The 19,582-nt window shown below is 37.1% G+C and overlaps 1 protein-coding gene across 1 annotated transcript in view; it reads right to left on the bottom strand.

The window, feature by feature from the left end:
• The window catches only part of ELOVL2 (ELOVL fatty acid elongase 2), a 102,164-nt gene extending 88,470 nt beyond the window's left edge, over positions 1–13,694 (bottom strand). Inside the window, exons 1-3 of the mRNA XM_044667746.1 lie at positions 13,666–13,694; positions 13,390–13,527; positions 9,261–9,372 (exon numbers count right to left, since the gene is read on the bottom strand). Coding sequence (XP_044523681.1) covers positions 9,261–9,372; positions 13,390–13,527; positions 13,666–13,694 — 279 coding nt within the window. The remainder of the gene's footprint in view (positions 1–9,260; positions 9,373–13,389; positions 13,528–13,665) is intronic.
• Between the last annotated feature and the right edge of the window lie 5,888 nt (positions 13,695–19,582).

The following is a 19,582-nucleotide window of genomic DNA, read 5'->3' as shown; positions in this document are numbered from 1 at the left end:
AGAGCTCTAATTACTCAAATATACAAGGAGGTAAATCAATTGTATAAAAAAACAAGCCATTCCCCAATTGATAAATGGGCAAGGGACATGAATAGGCAATTTTCAGATAAAGAAATCAAAACTATCAATAAGCACATGAGAAAGTGTTCTAAATCTCTAATAATTAGAGAAATGCAAATCAAAACAACTCTTTAGCAGGTTAGCTAAAATGATAGCAGGGGAGAGTAATGAATGTTGGAGGGAATGTGGCAAAATTGGGACATTAATGCATTGCTGGAGGAGTTGAGAACCAATCCAACCATTCTGGATGGCAATTTGGAACAATGCCCAAAGAGCTCTAAAAGAATGCCTGCCCTTTGATCCAGCCATTGCTGGGTTTGTACCCCAAAGAGATCATAGATAAAAAGACTTGTACAAAAATATTTATAGCTGCACTTTTTGTGGTGGCAAAAAAACTGGAAAACGAGGGTACGCCCTTCAATTGGGGAATGGCTGAACAAATTGTGGTATATGCTGGTGATGGAATACTATTGTGCTCAAAGGAATAATAAACTGGAGGAATTCCATGAGAACTGGAAAGACCTCCAGGAATTGATGCAGAGTGAAAGGAGCAGAGCCAGAAGAACATTGTACACAGAGACTGAAACACTGTGATAAAATTGAATGTAATGGACATCTGTACTAGCAGCAATGCAATGACCCAAGACAATTCTGAGGGATTTATGGAAAGGAACACTATCCACATTCAGAGGAAGAACTGCAGGAGTAGAAACACAGAAGAAAAACAACTGAGTGGACACTGGGGTTGATGAGAACATGATTGGGGATGTAGACCTGAAAAGACCACAACCATGTAATTATCAATAATGTGTAAATAAGTCTTGACTGACCACACCAGTGGAAATGCGAATTAGCTACATCGGGGGGAGGGGGAGAGCTGGGGGATGGGAGTGGGGGGTGAAGGGTAAAGTAAAAACATGACTTATGTAACCAGGGAAATTTTTTCTAAAAATAAAAAATGATTTAAAAAAAAAAAAAGAAAAGAAAGGGTCAGTTATGAGGGCTTATGGAAGATCTTGGCAAAATTTGGTTGCCCAGAAAAGTTCATCAGAACTGTACACCAATTTCCTGATGGCTTGCTTGCATGAATTCTGGATAATGGATGATGCTCTTATGTTTTCCCAGTCACCAATAGAGTGAAGAAGGGCTATGTGCTTGCTCCCATGCTTTTTAGCATGATGTTTCTGCAATATTGTTAGACACCTTCAACAAGCATGAAAACAGCATCAAAGTCAGCTACCACACTGAACAGTAAATTATTTAATTTGAAAAGGCTACAATCCAAGACTAAAGTAGGAGAGCTGGTGAGTGAATTTTTGTTTGTAGATGTGTACTCTATGTAGTCTCTAAGACTGATATGTAAGAAAGAATGGATTGATCCTCTGTTGTTTTGTGCTAATTTTTTTTTCTCTTTAAATCTGGTTTATTTTCTGTCTGTACTTTTATAATGGGTTTTGTCTCCAGATAAAAATAAGCTGATTTTTTTGTTTGTTTTTGTTATAAGGTGGTTTTTTTAAACATTTATTAATATTCATTTTTAACATGGTTACATGATTCATGCTCCTACTTTCCCCTTCACCCCCCGCACTCCCCCCACCCATGGCCGATGCACATTTCCACTAGTTTTGTCATGTGTCCTTGATCAAGACCTATTTCCAAATTGTTGGTAGTTGCATTGGTGTGGTAGTTTCGAGTCCACACCCTCAATCAGGTCCACCCCGACCCATGCGTTCAAGCTGTTGTTTTTCATATATGTTTCCTCTCCTGCAGTTCTTCCTCTGAATGTAGGTAGCATCTTTACCATAAATCCCTCAGAATTGTCCTGGGTCATTGTATTGCTGCTGGTACAGAGGTCCATTACATTCAGTTTTACCATAGTATATCAGTCTCTGTGTACAATGTTCTTCTGGCTCTGCTCCTTTCACTCTGCATCAGTTCCCGGAGGTCTCTCCAGTTCGCCTGGAACTCCTCCAGTTTATTATTCCTTTTAGCACAATAGTATTCCATCACCCGCATATACCACAGTTTGTTCAGGCATTCCCCAATTGAAGGACATACCCTCCTTTTCCAGTTTGTTGCCACCACAAAAAGCGCAGCTATAAATATTTTCGTACAAGTCTGTTTATCTATGATCTCTTTGGGGTACAAACCCAACAATGGTATGGCTGGATCAAAGGGCAGGCATTCTTTTATAGCCCTTTGAGCATGATTCCAAATTGCCAGCCAGAATGGCTGGATCAGTTCACAGCTCCACCAGCAATGCATTAATGTCCCAATTTTGCCACATCCCCTCCAACATTCATTACTCTCCCTTTCTTTCATTTTAGCCAATCTGCTAGGTATGAGGTGATACCTCAGAGTTGTTTTGATTTGCATTTCTCTAATTGTTTTGTGCTAATTTTGAACTGACAATTAGCCCTAAGAAAATAGAAGTTCTCCACCAGCCAGCACTGTACCATCCATATGTGTTACCATTGGTTTTATAGAAAATGTAGAATTTTTGAATGCTGTGGATAACTTCACTTACCTTAGCAGTAAACTTTCCAGGAAAGTTCAGATAGATGATGATGTTGATGCATATGTTGTCAGAGCTAGCTCAGTGCTTGAGAGGCTCCAAAGGAAAGTGTGAAAGAGAAGTATTAGAGCTACCTACCAAACTGAAGATCAATAGAGCTGTTATGCTGACATCACTGTCTTATGTCTGTGAAACATGGATAGTATACCAGCACCATGCTAAGAAATTGTATCATTTCAGGGGCAGCTGGGTAGCTCAGCAGATTGAGAGCCAAACCTAGGACAGGAGATCCTAGGTTGAAATCTGGCCTCAGGCATTTACCAGCTGTGTGACCCTGGGCAAGTCACCTAACCCTCATTGCCTAGCACTTACCACTCTTCTGCCTTGGAACCAATAATTAGTATTGATTCTAAGATAGAAGGTAAAGATTAAAATTTTTAAAAATAAAAATAAAAGAAACTGAATCACTTCCATTTGAATGGTCTTGGGAAGATTATGAAGATCACCCAGTAAAATATGTTACCAGATATTGAGGTCCTTTCTCAAGTTGAACTGCCAAGGACTTAAACTCTCCTGCAGAGAATTCACACAAAGCAAATGTTTATATGAAGGTTAGGAGAAGTGATACAAAAACACTTTCAAAGTCTCTGAAGAACTACTGATATAGAGCAGTTCAGCAAGGCATGCTCACATCAAAGAAGGCTCTGTGCTCTATAAGTAAAGCAGAATTGCAGTAGCCCAAAAGAAACATGAGATGCACAAATTTAAAGACATCTCCATCCCAATTGTTCAAACAGACTATTTGTGCCCAACCTGTGGTTGAGCCATCCAAGCACATATTGATTTGATTAGCCACAGTCAAACACACTGTACACTGACCTTGCTATCATGATGTCATTTTGATCTTGTTTGTGTTCAAAGGACAACAATATAAAATTACAAATATATCCAAAAATGATTTTGTGACACATGATTGGTGAAGAAATTCTGCTCAAAATACATATCAAGCCAACATTTGTCAATAGGCACTTAAAAGAAGCAAAAGTCAGAAAGTAGGTAGTAAAGTGTCACTAGAGCACAAATAAACTTAATGTATCTGGAGGAAACAACTCTAGATCCCTCATTTTTATTTAGATCCATCCTGTTCCCAATATTTGCCTCTACATTCTCATTTGTCACCTTCATCTCTTATCCTAGAGCCAATTACTCATCCTTCTCACATGTCTCTTGTCCTTATACTGACACTTTTAGCTATATCCATACTCTCAGGGAGGATGGTCTTTAAATGCAGAGCACTCAGAAGAAGGCATCTAGATGGTAAAGTGGATAGAGTGCCAGGCCTAGAGTCATCTTCCCGAGTTCAAATCTGGCCTGAGTGACTCTGGGCAAGTCACTTAACCCCTTGTGCCTCAGTTTTCCTCCTCTTTAAAATGAGCTACAAAAGAAAAAGGCAAACTACTTCAGTAGTTTTGTTAAGAAAACCCCAAATGGGGTCATGAAGAGTCAGACATGACTGAACAACAACAAAAATAGTCTACATAGCCATCACTCTTTGGCTAACTCGATTGTTGGCACACTGGCTGACAAAATTCAAGTAAGCAAGCTGCTTTGCATGTAGGTAGAGAAGGGAATAAAAAAAGTTCCCGAGCTTCTGGTTTTGAAATTGATAATGTTTTAGAAACATTTTAAACATATATGGAAATAGCATTTTCTCAGAGTAAACTTTTGTTGCCATTTTTTTCATTAGAAATAGAATTTTTTGAGGGTAAGAAGATGAAAATTACAACAGATATACAAAACTTTAATTAAATTGTCAAGCTATACAAAGTTAGGGATTTTGGTTGTTGCAGTCATCCTTTTTTAAGTGTGTGGAATAGGAGACAGCTCAGGCTAAGATATGCATTATATAGACCTATGTATAACTCCACTTAAAATGCACATAAACCTCCTCTCACTGATAATATTATTTAGCCTCTCCTCCATGTCCACACAGGTTTACCAAAAGCAGATAGTCTATTTGCTGCCAGGACCTATGTTCAGGCACTCAGTCCTGGGCTTTTTATACTAGGCCTCACTAACCCCTCTATAATAATGATAGCCATTAAGGAAACAGTTTCCATAGAAGCTACTTAAAAGTGCAAATCATTGGGCTACAGGCTTTTAAAAATTTTGACCTAAAAAGTTATCATGGTCTCTTTGGCTATCGGAGATGAACAGAAAATGTCAGAAGAGAAAAATAATTGGTTCAGGCTGGGGCAAATGATATTAAGCCTAACTTTTCTCCTCTAGGTAAAAGAACATTACTAATGAGAGAATAAAAAAAATCTTTGCTTACTCCCTTCACCACTAACCCTATCTTATTATGTCAGATAAAATGCATTTCATTTTACACAACAGATGTGTACTTGAAAAATTATGCCTAAACAAAATCTTTGTAAATGAGTCAAGTTTTAAACCAATAAGGGAACATATAATTATGGAAATCTTAGAATTAAGCCTTTATGAAAATCAGAGAATCTTCCATTAAAGTGTAACTTCTGAGTAGAGATTATTCATCCATTGTAGTTGTATCCCTAGAGACTAACACCAGGCCTGGCACATAGTAGTTTCTTAAGAAATACTTGTTGATTGATAAACTGAGATGAGTTATTTCCTTTTAAATTATCTTTTCCTATGGGAAGAAGGTTGGTGTGGTAAAGGAAGTACTGAATAAGCACTCAGAAGACCAGGGAGTTTGTCCTTCCTTTCTGACAGTATTATCTAAGTTAATTAATCTAGGTTATCTTTGACTTCCCTATCTATGATCTCACATACTATATTAAGGCCCTGCAATTCAAATTTATCTTGAATCCATCTCCTTCTCCCTCCATCTATTCCCACTGTAGTAAGGCTAGTAGAACCATTTATTACCATTTACCTGGACTACTGCAATAATTTCCTCACCTTCATTCTCTTTTTTCTCTATCAAAGCCTTTGTAAATATATAGCTAATAGCTCACATTGTTAAAGTGCTTTAAGGTTTGCAAAGTACTTTCAAACATTATCTCATTTTTTCTTGAGAACAATCCTAAGTAGTAGGTGCTATTATTTTCTCCATTTTTCAGCTGAAGAAATGGAGTCAGAGATGAAGTGACTTACTAGGGTTCCACTACTAATATCTGAGGCAGAATTTGAACTCAAGACTTCCTAATTCCAGATCCAACCCTCTCAATACATTGTGTTGCCTCTAGTATTTATTAATCACTTTAAAGGTTGGCAAAGTACTTTACCTATGTGGTCTCATTCAGTTTTCACAAAAGCCCTGAAGAATAGGTGCTATTATTATCCACATTTTACAATAAGTAAAATGAGGCTGAGAGAGGCTGTGACTTGCCCAGGGTCACACAACCAATTAAATATCTGGGACAGTATTTAAACCCATGTTTTTCACCATATCACCTAGCTGCTTATAGGCCACCTGGATCTAGTTATATCACTACTCATCTCAAAAGCTCCCTGCTGCTTCTTAAAACAAAGTTAAAACTCTTCTTTCCTGACAGTCAAGACCTACCACAGCCTGAGATCTCACTATCTTGCTAGCTTTATCTTATATTGTTTGACAACTCTCTAATGTGTTTATCCTGTAATATTGGGTGTTACACCTAAGTTTGTGTCTTATCCTACAATTAAAAAGTAAGTCATGGTTGATTAAAATTTTTCATCTTCCCTAGAACTTAGCATGTTTCTCAGCAAAGCAGTTTTAATACTGGTATTAATTGATATTTATGGTTTTTTGTTAATTGATTCTGGAATTATGTTTTGTTTGTATCCTTAGTTAGGTCCCTAAGAATTCTGAAGAATGGGGTATTGTGGATATCATGTTCCAATAGTCAGGGTCATTGGAAAAGCTTAAGGCTGCAGGGGAATGGAGCCAACTTTCCAGAGTTGTTTGTTTGAAATCTTGGGCTGTTTATGTCACACATGAAGCCAGAGGTCACATCCCCAGATTTTTTTTCCTACTTTTCTCATTTGAGAGATATCTTGGTTATTTTAACTATCTTTTCCCAAAGGTCCTTCCACCCTATTGTTTCTAATAAGGTCACAAACCTTATACTGATGAATTAGATGAAAAATTAACTAATAGGAAACATGGGAAAACCTCTATGAATATTTGATGCAAAGTAAACAACATAAACAGTGACTACAATGATATAAAAGGCAAACACAAAAACAAAACCCTCTCCTACAACTTCAAATAATTACAGTAATTAAGCTTGGTCCAAAGAAAAGAAAATATACCTTCTCTCTGTGTAGAGGTAGAGAACAATGGGTATAGAACATAATACACAATACCAGGCTTTATTGATGAGTGACTTAGCTTTGTTAAATTTCTTTCTTTTTCCCCTTTCTTGGTTCTTGTTCTTAGGGAATTTACCCCTTTTGGTAGGGGAGGAAGGATAGATTTGGAAATGAAAATGATAGAAAAACATATTATATACATTTAAAACAAAATTAAACTTTGGATACAATAAAAAAGCCATCTATGTCCATAGTACATACAATAATTAAAACATGTTCAAATATGTATTTGTGTAAAATAAATTTCCATTATTTAAATCAGATAAATGCACTAGAAGGATTTACTACTTAAATGAAGCCTATCATAATGAATTGGTTTTTAAAAAGTAAATAATCACCCCAGTTTATGTTTTATGTAAATCCAGATTATCACTACTGTGTTCCCTTATAACAGAGTAAATAGATGATTAAGACAGAAGACTTTACTTCAAACAAATAAATGCTTTTAATAACAATATAAAGAACCTTAATTATTGAATTTCTTAGATGATGTTTTGCATTATCAGATACTCTTCATATTTCTATTATGCAGTCAGCACACTCCATTTTGTATATTTATTTTCTAAATATATCTTATTTCTCCTCTTAGATTAAGAGCTCTTTAAGTGAAAGAATTGTGTCATACCTCTCAGAGTCTAATACCATGCCTTTAATATAGTGCTTAGTAAATGTTTGAATGTTTATTGATTTAACTGTGTGTATGCATATTTTATATGTATGGCATAGTGGATAGAGACCCGCCTTTGGAGTTAGGACAACCCAAATTCAAATCTTGCCTTTAACACATACTGTCTCATGACCTCTAGACAAGCCACTTAATCTTTCAGTGCTCTAGGAAATTCTATATGACTATATTTCAGAAAAGGTGGAGATTTGCACTAGAAGGGTGACTTTCCTTATCTGGAAATTCCCCATATTAATGAAATCACAGGGTCCAATCCCTGTCTTATATATGAGAGAGACAGAGTCAGACAGATAGTAGCAGAGACAGAAACAGAGGCAGGGAATTAGAGATTACCATAGGGATGGGGAGAATCAAAGAAAACATTGCTACTGACAGCCAGAAATCTAAGCCCATTTTTTCCTAAAATTTAGGATCAAGATAGAAGTGCTTAGAAGCATGTTGCCAAGACTTTATTCTATTACTATCCTTTTTTGTTTAATTCAGTACCCCTAGAGTGAAACATATACTTTCTATTCATGGGAAACAGCAGACTAATAGTCAGTGTCATGTTTAACATTCTACCATACAGAAAAGGAGAAGAAAAAGTTATCTTGTGAATCTTCTTGTGTCTAGCACTTGAGAGGGAAGGAGTGACTAAGTAAGAGGGAAGGAATATTCAGGTAAAAAAGAATGCATATCTAGAGAATTTTAAAACGATTTTAAAAATAATATACACTAAGTGATTTTTTTAAAGCTTCTACTAAATTTGTTTATAGGTACTAAGATGTTAGAATAGGTAGTAGACAAAGATGTTATGCAAGTTGGAGAAATGAAAAATACAAATGTATAAGTTGTAAACTTTGGGAAAACAGAAGAGTTGGAAAGCATCCATATAGTACAAAGGTAGAGCCAGAGAATACCCAGACCTTTACTCTCTGTGATCTGAGACTATTTCCATACTTCTATAGGACTTTCTCTGTAGAAAAATCCTACCATTTTTAACATCTCATCAGATTCATCCATTCTTGGCTATAATCCAAGGTAAGGGGGGGATATATAAGGGAAATTTTTAAAAAGCTCCTTTCTACTCTGTGCTTAGAGAACACACATGCTTTGGCATAAACAACATTTCAGGCCCAGTGCCACTATTTGAAAATAACAGTGAATTTTAGAGGTCTGAGAGTTAAAGTATTTTTATTTTCCCTTTCAATCCATTCTTCTCCTTCTTTCATTTTTCCATTTTATTCAAGACTTTGAGGGACATTTTCAATGTCAGATTATCACTAAAAGACATTATGTTGGAATTTAGTTCTAACATTTGATAAAAAACAAAACTTAGTAATGTAGTCAACAAAGAAAACAAAGATTATTTATGACAGCATGAAAAATGCAGATGAAGGGACAAGATAGAGTTATGGGCACAGTGGGTCAAAGGTAAAAAAGATGAAATTTGTACTTGACATGCAAAAAGAGTGGGAGGGAAGGAGAGTAGAGAGGGAAAGGGAAAAAGGAGAGAAAAAAGAAAAGAATGAAGCAGAAATGAAAGAAAATCAGAAAAAAGCTACTGCATGTGGGATAAGTGTCAACAGAAGCTTTATGATTAAAAAGTGCTTTTTATAAATTTCCTCATTTGATACTCATATAATAACAATCTTATGATGTAGGTAGAATAAGTAGGATTACCCTCATTTTATAGATGAAGAAACTGAAGCCCACAGTCTCACAATAAATCATCAGCGCTGGGACATGAATAGTCTGACTCCAAATCCAGTGCTTCTTCCAATATGCCACACTGCTGAACAGGAAAGAAAACTTGGAAAGTTAAATACCAAAAAAAAAAAATAGCCATGATATTTGGTATTTTGAATTATTGCAATGGGTAAGAAAAGTGTTCCTTTTTAAAATATGTTGTCAAGGGAAAATATGAGAATATTTGGCAAAAAAAACTAGGTAGTAGAGAAAAGAAGGGAAAGAGTCAGATTTCAGACACTGTAGACAGAAGAGCTGGTGGAATTACTAACCGATAGGAAACAGAGAGAACACAGTGTGAAAGATGAGTAGCTTTCTTTCTGTTGTACAAAACTTAATGTGCAATGAAGCACTCCAAAGAATACAAATGGTTGAAAAGAGAGGGAAATTTTTAATTCACTTATAGTGAAGATGAAGAATATGTGTTAGTTAACAAGATCCCTAAACTACAGAATGTGGTTAGTATGAGAAAGCAATCAGAAACTCAGCTCTAAAAGCCTTCCATCAAAACCAGAAACATAAAAGTTAAGTGAAAAAAGAATGTACATGAAAGGATAACTAGAGATTTAAAAAAATAACTTACACTTAGTGATTCTTAAAAGTTACCACTAAAGAATTTATTTGTAGGTACTAAAATCTTTGAATGGCTAGAAGACAAAGACCTTATGCAAATTAGAGGAAGGAAAAGTACAAATGTATAATTTGTAAATTTGGGGAAAGCAGTACAGTTGGATAACCTCCACATAGTATAAAAATTGGCAAATTTTCATGATGGAGGTCCACTTCCTCCTCTCCTTCCTAATCCTCTACTTAAAGGTGTAACAGTACAAATCATTCCATAGGCCACCTAGAAGAAGTCTGGGAGCCCTGTGGGTGAGTCTAACTATAGACAATAATTCCCTATGATCTGTATACATATCATTGCATGTTATTGGTGCTAGTAAATTTAAATAACCTGTATCTGAAACATGAAGACGGTAATCCTGAATCATTAGAGTGGAAAGGACATGGGCAGGTGATCTAGTCCACTCCCTTCCTTATTAAAGATTCCTTAATCCCTTCTAGATAGTAATGACTTTCAATTACCTCTCAGCTTCTATTGATCAGCTCAGTAGCAGATTTTGAAGATTCCAGGTGAGTGTACTATGATTAACCTATCTAACTGATCTAGCTCATGCAGACTACAGGTCTAATTAAATATGTGCAATACAAATAAATTTACAAATAGAACACTTAATAGGAGAATTATCTCAAAATAAACAAAATAACTGACAAAGACTAGATTATACATTTTCTTTCTTGTAAAAGGCCAGTTCATCTGAGACATAAATACTATGGGGTGTTACAAGGTTTCATGTAATTGACATCCAGAAACTTCACTTCACTGTAATCTTTTAAAAGAGCGGTTCTTTCAAAAAGCATCAATATCAATGACATTCACAACTTTTGCTACAACAAGAAAAAAAAATATCATTGCAGCAACAAGAGAAAAGGTTTATGAGTATTCTCTCCTTGGATTTGGTTTTCTCATTTTAGGTCTCAAAAGATATCCCTTCAAGAAAGAAAGAAAGAAAAGAAAAGAAAAGAAAAGAAAAGAAAGAAAGAAAGAAAGAAAGAAAGAAAGAAAAAAAGAAAAACTTCATTCTATCCACCTCAGAACAAAAGCTTAGGCCCAAAGTAGCTCAGCCAAATCTGATTCCCAAAAAAGCTCTGACTTCTGAAATTGAAAGCTTACATACATGTTACATATGCAGTCAGCCAGGAGAAGCACAGCACAAAATACATGGAGAATCCAATGTACAGGGTACCCTGTAAAGTATGAATATTTCTCAAAACATAAACCTCATTCAATCTGATTACCATCTAACAATGTCATAGATAAAGAAGGTAAGGGCATTTGTCTCTAGAAAGTCTCAATTAATATACACAAATGGTTAGATGTCACCTGGACCTCCTTCTTTCTGCAGTAGGAAGAGTAGTTGATTTGGAATCAGAAGAACTAGGTTAGAATTCTGTTTTAGCCATTTATTGTCTGTGGCGTTTTGTCTCTGGGTCTGGATTTCTGTAGCTATTACATGATGGGGAGAGGAACTGGAATAAATGATTTCTAAAGACCCTTCCAACTCTAAATCTATGATCCTATGACTGACTTCCAATCACCATAAATAATTTTGTCATTTTCTGAAGTTAACACCTAGCCCCTGAGAGGTTATGATTTGGGATAGGAAGGCAATAGGAATACTGACAAATGTCTTGGATGTCCTAGGGACAATGGAAGGCAAGACTTGATGTGAAATGTAGGGCTTGATGAAAAAAATCTAATAGTATGTGTCTTGGAAAAAGGGGAACAAGAAAACAACTTAATCAGGATTTTGCTTAATGCCAGTTCTGATAGCATGGTACAGCATGTTTCTCCCCTTGCAGCAACAAGGCCAGGTTTAGATGCAAAGACACTCAAGCAATCAGCTCCCTTCTCTGGGGACAAAGAGTGACTGAAATTCAGCAAAGAATTTTTAAGAACTGGAATGTGAGGGCAATTGTTAGAAAGAAGGTGACATCAAAGAAGCAGTGTATTAAAGGGCCCATAATAATTTTTAAAATTATATCTGTATAACATGAAACAGAACAGTCTCAGTGAAAGTGAAATGACACATTTCTAAAATGCTTTTAAGGTTTGCCAAGTTCCTTCCTTGGAGCTACCTCCATGAGATAGATCGCTGTTTCCATTCAGCAGAGGAGGTAACTGAGATAAAGAATAAGGCAACTTACCCACAATCACATACTATTAATTTTTAAAGATGAGATTTGAACTCAGGTCTTGTGGAAACCAAAGACTATTACTTTTTTTTCTACCACAGACAACCCGTCCCCCAAATTCAGTACTTCCATGAGACTCTATCACTATATAAAGAGATTGAAGTGTGCAAAGAAAGATGAGAGGTGAAGACACAGTTTCCATACTAAAAAGAACTTGGGTTCTGGTCCTGGAAGTGGACCAAGAACTAACCCAGTGTGTGTAAGACCTATTGGGGGAGGGGGAGAGTGGTGGACATCAGCAGGCAGACTCTTTGAAGGTAAATAACTTAATGCCATGGGTGCGTGTCCAAATGTCAGGGGTAGTGAGGAGGGTGGACATGCTACTTTCTCTACTTGCCCCCAAAGAGCTGCGCAGGAGAGAGTCCGGCAGCGTAGGGATCGCAGTCAGTGGCCACAGCCCAGGGCAGGCGCTTGTTCTCGGCTTGGTGTGCCTGGGGGGTGTGTGACTGAGTGGGACTGTGCATGGTCGCCGAGCTGCCTCCCGCTTGACGGGCACGTTACTTCCCTCACAAACCCTCAGTCCTGAGCTGGCTCGAGGACCCGCTGCCGCCCGGCAGTATAGGGCCGGGCTGGCGGGGAAGCTGGTCGGAGCACTGACTCTTTCCCGCCGGGGCGTATGGGCGCGCGCGCGCGGTTGTAAGAGCTACCCCCCCCAACCCCGCCGCCCCCCGCCAGGTGTGATGAAGGTGGGGAAGGCCGAGGGGGGCGTCGCCGCCGCCGCCAACGCCACCGCCGTCCCCTCGGAGCCTCGGCCCGAATCCCTGTCTTGGCGCTCCCTCGTGCACTCACCATGTCTGGTCGCCTTTCTGGAGCACCCGAAGAGAGAAGTGATGCGCTGTCCAGGGTATCCAGCGTCCAACTAACCCACGAGCGGCAGGCGCGCCCTCTATAAGGTTGTACACACACGCACACACGCCCCGGAGCACGCCCAGGCTCACACACTCTCACTCACACCCCACGCCTCTCCGCTCAGCCTTGCCCCCGCCCCGCTTTCGCGCCTACCTCCCTTCTCTCCCACTCTCCCTCGCCCTCGCAGCTCCGAGGCTCCTTCGACTTCCCCTCAGCTCCGCACTCCGCTCCTGCTGCGCCCCCTAGGGAAGGGAAGCCTATACAGCAGGCACCGGGAATCCGAGAAGCGGGAGAGGCGAGGCAAAGCTAGAGGGCGGGGCAAAGGAGAGGGCAGGGCCGAGGCAGAGGAGGTTGCCAGCCCTTCACTCTCCCACTGATACCTCCAGGTACACCTTACCTTACCCGTTTGGTGCCTGTCCTTTTCCTCGCCACTGGAGGTTGTGGCGGCCCCGCCACCGACCCTTCCTGGACGGGCGGAGATTTGTTACTAAGGCCGCTCCACCTTGGGTCCTTCCGCTCGCGTGTCTCTCTGGACCTACCCCGAGAGAAAAGACTGTGGGTGGTTCGGAAGGATGGACCGGGAGCAAGTTAAGTGTCGATGTCTAAGATGAAGTGATTGCCTCTCTTGCTCCCCGCCCCGCCTCCACTCCCAAAAGCAAAATGAAACGATTACTCAGGTTTGGGTGTTTTCGTTTTGCTCATTGTGTTTGGGGTCCGTGTTCCTTCCGAAAAAGCATTGTTTGAGACCCTGGAGCCTAAGGGGCAAGAATGATATCCTGTGGTTCCTTAGCTGTAATAGATTGTCGTATGATCACCTTCTTTGCAGTCACGCTTTACCTTTTTCTTAGTGAGTATCTAGCACCAGGTACATGTTTGTTAAAAGAGGTGTCTTTATTAATAGATTATTGTAGATATATCAGCTCAGTATCATAGAGTCTCAAAAGCCAGCTTTTAACTCAGAGGATTCAGCAACCAATTTCTATATAGCATTCATATATTTTCTAAGAACAAAAATTCTCTCAGCTTTTGTGCATATTCAGATAAAAAGAATCTGTATATTAATGTTGTGACACCTTTAGTCTGGCATGATATGATGCAAATATTTTATTGTGTTCTCTTCCCCCACAGCTTTGAAAGATTGCAAACAATCAGGTTAAAAACTGAGTTCTAATGTGTCACACCATGAAAGCTTAATGCATGGAATGAACATAGATTTTTAAATCAATTCTGAGCTCTTCTTATGAACTATATTCACTGAATTCACCGTTGTATTCTCATATATAAACACTTATAATTTTATTTAATTGTAGAAACACTTTATGGATAAAGCTTTATTACCCAAAAAGGAGGTGATTAATTTAGTAAACAAGGGCTTTTATCATGCATCATTCACTTAGTAGACACAAAGGGAAATAAATATACAGGACCTCTTTTGAACAGATGGAAACTAGGAACCTATAGTAGATTAAGACAAGGTAGAATATAAATTTTTAAATATTTAGTAAAAAGTAAAGATTATCATTAATATAAATTTTTACCAAATTATTCAAGTCACATATGTGACTATGCAAAGTTGTGTGTAGCCCTTTGTGACCCTGTGGACCACAGATAGCATGCCAATACTGTCCTGGAGTTTTCTTAGCAAAGATATTATAGTGATTTACCATTTCCTTCTCCAGTAGATTAAGGCAAACAAAAGTTAAATGACTTTCCAAGGGTCATTGGAGGCTGGATTTGAGCTCAAGTCTTCTTGACTTCAGCCCTACAATCTATCCACTAAGTATATCTGTCTGCCTCAAAATAAAGCTACAGATAGCATAACCCTAGATCTTAGAGCAAAAAGTAAAGGTTATCTAGTTTAATTACTTTATTTTACAGATTAAGGAAAAGAGACCATGAAAGCAAGGACTAGGACACTGGCTTCCTGGAAGTCTCCTATTCTCACTCTCTTTCCAGTGCAACGAATCTTGTAATCTAGGTAAAGCAAAACCAAAGCAAATTTTTGAAATGATATGTCTCTCTTCAGCATAGACTTCTTTTCTTTTCTTTTTATTTTCCTTTCTTCTATTCTAATCCTTCCCTCCTTCAGGCATTAGATCTTTTGTGTCAACTGGTCTGACAAATCCTGTTTCCCACCCTCCTCCAAGTTCCCATAAAAACCTCAATATTAAGATGAATAGAAAAATAAACTCACATAATCTGAGGTGGAAGAGACCTCAGGGGCCAAGGAACTCAACCTATAGCTGAACAGGAATGCCCTCTAACATAACCTGGGAAGGCAAATTGATAAACTACTTTATAAATATCAGATGTAAATTAGGTAGAATCCATACCTGTTATAAGCATCAATGTTAGTGGGCTTCAAGTTGGAAAAGGTATTAAAATATTCTGTGCCCAGAATGAAAAAATAATAAGTCAGTTATTACACCATTTTTATTTGGGTTGGTAAAACTATATGTAAAAGATAAAAATTAAGGGCTTAAAGTTCCCAAGAAAATTAATAAATCATATTCATATTTGTTGCTTTGGATACTATCAGACTTGGATACTTAGTTTTAAATTCAAAACACTCGAACTGTACATTAGCCCTCTTACTGCACTTGAGAATGTCTCCACATATTCCTGTTTTGGGAGCTGGGCCATGTTAAGTCATTTTTTCTGGACAGAAGATCAACCCAATCATATAGTTAACTCAGTTCTGGTTTTTTGACAGCTGAATGCACTAGAGATCCCACTTTTGCACTCAAGTTTTAATAGTATTTTTGTAAATATAACCTTCAAAACCTAGTTCATTCATCACTAGCCTTTCATGTGACTGTCCTGTACTAGTTTTCATACATAAAATGGGGGGGCGGAAGGGGAGGTGATTGATCCTGACCCCAAGTGCCTGCTAATTAGTTGATATAATCACAGAAAGTAAGGGAACAGAAGTAACAGGTATTAATATGCTAAAGAAGTGAAAAGATTTAGCTATACCATGTCATCTTTTCTATATAGTGAAAAGGGGTTTTTAGACTATTAGAAAGCTAGCCTTATTTGCTAAGAAAAGTTTGGCCACAATCTGGAGGCTTTAAAATGCTAATCCTTGTGGGAAACATAAATGGCATAAAAAAAAAGAAGAAAGAAAAAGAAAGAAAGATGTTAAAAATAATTTTCAAAAAAACTAAACCTGCCAAGCCCTGTAGACAGCAAAGCAGTTGGCGAATTATAGGGATTAGCTTGTGGAGAGTGACCCTTATGCCTCTTTCCCCTCCTCAGCCATGACATCTAGCAGAAGTGTTTTCTATCAGACTACATCCAGCCGGAAGCAATTTAGAAAGTTGTTATTCAAGATAGGGATCAGAAACACATTCTCCAGAAGCAAACAATATAAAGAGGCAACCTTCAAGGAAGGGGGCAGCTTCAACAAATGAGACCTTTGGCAAAAGAGAAGAAAATCAATGATGGGATTCTAGGAATAACTAACCCTGCCTATCTAGAGTTGAGTTGCAAGGAGGAGCAGACATACAAAGTCTAGGTGAGCAATCTGCCCAGCAGACAAGAAACCCAAGAGAACGTAACAGGAAGGAAAAAGATATTGAATCTTACAGTACTGGAAACCACATATATGGTCTTAATCTAGGTCATTATCAGTGTACTCTATGTTTATACCTTTGGATAATGTGTGGATTATTAAATGTGTCCCAGATTTGTTAGGAGGAATTTTCATAGCTACTGTTTTCACTATGCCATCTTAGAAAATGTTTTCGAGTTAATTGTGTCTTCTGGCTGACTATTAAAGGTTAACCTATCAGTGGGTGCATATGAACTATACTAGGAGTTCAGATCCATAGTACCTTTGAACTTAAGAGAGTATCTGGGGAGACCTAACCTTCACGTGTGAATTCAATCTGGGTTGGGGATGGCAGAGATAGACCCCAGAGATTGCTACTAAAGGTCAAAATGTTAAAATAATAATACTTTCATTGGAGTATTGAGGTTATTATTATTTTATTGCAGGTCAATTCTTGTTCATAAAATGCTTTGAAATCCCTAGAAAACACTGCCTCATTAAAGCATATTAACAAGAAAGAAAAATCTTTTAATTATAATTCATTATACTATGCTTTCTACTAGAAATAAAAACCATTTGGATTTTAAAACATATTCAAGGTCACTAGAAAATTTAACTTCACTAACAATGCTGTCTTTGGCAATGCACTGAATTATTACAGCTCAAAGAGTTAGATCTAGTCAAAAAAGATTCAGATTCATTTCCTTTGAGAAAGCCTGACAGTATTTCAGGAAGTGTGACAAATTCAAGCAGGAAAAAAATGTTGCTTTATACGTGTATTATTGGCACTTTTTACTAATAATGTATTTATGTATCTTTTCTCTTAGGAGAAAGGACTAGGAATTGCTTATAGATGTCCAGATGAAATGGAAAATATGGAAGAAAGTCATAAGACCTGCATGTGAGTCTCACTTCTATTGTACTAGATATGGCACCTTGAGTAAATCAGTTAACCTTCCCCCACTACCACCATTTTAAAAATAGGAATATTACTATTTGCTCTATGTATATTTAAGTATTGCTATAAGTATCCAATATTATAACAATCTATAAGTGCTTTGTGTGGGTTGCCATATAAATGTGAATTGTTATTCCATGACTTCTTGAAAACGTTAATTGGAAAAGATTGTCAATGCAAATAATCATTTGAACTTTCTTTTAAAGTCTTTTTTGTTTATTATAATAGTGCCACACCCTAGTAAGTTATCCTCCCCTTTGCAGTAATATAAAGAAAATAATTTCAACAGGAGTTCCCAATCTTTACATGATATGGAGCTATTGTGGTCCTTACCTAAAGTTTCATGAATGACTAAAAGAGAAGAGGTCCTGCTAGGGCAAGTCCATTTCAATGAGAAAAATAAAATGATACTAGACCTTTTTCTGTCAGCTAAGAATGGTTTGTCTATGTTCCTCTACTCACACCTCCCCTTACTGTTTATAATCTTAAAATTAAAAACAAAATGACTATGATCTTATAGTTTAGGGTGTTCAGGTGATGTGCACTCTGACTAAAGATGAAAGAATTTGAACATTTCAACAAGTCAGTCTGAAGAATAATAATTGGTTAATTAGAAGGAAGGAGAACCTATACAAAAAAAATCCCAGGGCATTACTCCTAATTATTCATTCTTAACATATTAATAATAAAGGATCTAAAGTTAGCAAAATCCTAATAAGTTAATTTGTTTCAATAAATTGATAATTTGTCTTAGTGGGATGCTGTGAATGGATGCCATTGCTTCCAGAAGAAATAGAGAAAGATTCCTAATTGAGGACTCTGTATGTGAAAGATCTCTTCAGCAAGCATTTACTGAGAGGTAGCTGGTGGTACAGTGTTGTATATGCTCAGGGAAGACCAGAGTTCAAATATGACCTCAGAAATAGAGCAAATCATTTGATCTCTGCTTGCCTACAGTTTTTTGAGGATCAAATAAAATAATATTTGTAAGAAAAGCTCCTGGCACATAGTAGGCACTACTTCCCTGCTCCTAGACATAGCCTTAGAAATCATTCCCATAATTTTATAACTGATGAAACAGAAATACAGAAACTTGAAGTTATTTACTCAAGGTCACACCACTAGTTAAATGGCAGAGCCATGATGAGGAATCTGAATCTAAAGTATAGTCAAAATAGACTGTAAACAACTTGAAAGCAAAGATTGTTTCATTTTTTATCTTTATGTCTCTGGTATCTACCCCAATGCCTGGCACATAGTAGGGACTTAAAAGTGCTTATTGATTAGATTACCTGATTGATTGATTAATTAAACCATTTCACTGCAAGCCTTGTGCTTGTTCTACTACCACGTGCTGTTTCTCATATTATTGCTTAAACTATTATCAAGTATACATAATAATATGAATTTTATTAATCCACCAAGGATCTGAGATTTCATTGGTGAAAGGTTTTCACAGATACAAATTATGACAATCAATAATTCAGCGGATAAGTATTAGAGTGTCAACTGAGGTTAAAAAAGGATGAGTGGTCCATACATTTTGTAAGTAATAAAAAAGATAATTTTTTAAATTGGAGAAAAATAACTTTAAATTTTTAAATAAGCTAATTTAAATTATCTCAGGAATGTTTGAATCAAACACTCAAAGAATAATTAATTCCAATACATAAATTGTTTGTAAAAATAGAGGAAAGTCATCTTTACATTTGTTTTATGAAACAAATATAGTCTTGATATTTAAATTAAGGGAAGAAAGAATTTTTAAAAATCAATATTTCTAATTAATATTGTTGTAAAAATCTTGAAAAATATTAGTAGAAGCTCTAATAAAATCTTCAAAAAATTATGCACTATGATAAGGTTGAATTTTATGCCAGAAATGTAGAGTTGCTTTTTATTAGAAGATTATGACCAAAATCAAAATGTTAATAGCAAAAATAATTTTTAAAACACATGAACATATCAGTATATTTTTTAAAAAGGTTTTGAAAAAATAACAGTAGTCATTTATGTTTAAAGACTCTAGAAAGGGACAGATAGTGGTTCAGTGAATAAAGGCCTGGAGACTGGAGGTCC

The sequence above is a fragment of the Gracilinanus agilis genome, chromosome 1, assembly GCF_016433145.1.
Source record: "Gracilinanus agilis isolate LMUSP501 chromosome 1, AgileGrace, whole genome shotgun sequence".
In the NCBI taxonomy this organism is placed as follows: domain Eukaryota; kingdom Metazoa; phylum Chordata; class Mammalia; order Didelphimorphia; family Didelphidae; genus Gracilinanus; species Gracilinanus agilis.
The sequence above is the reverse complement of the archived record's forward strand: the minus strand, read 5'-3'. Positions and strand labels throughout refer to the sequence as shown.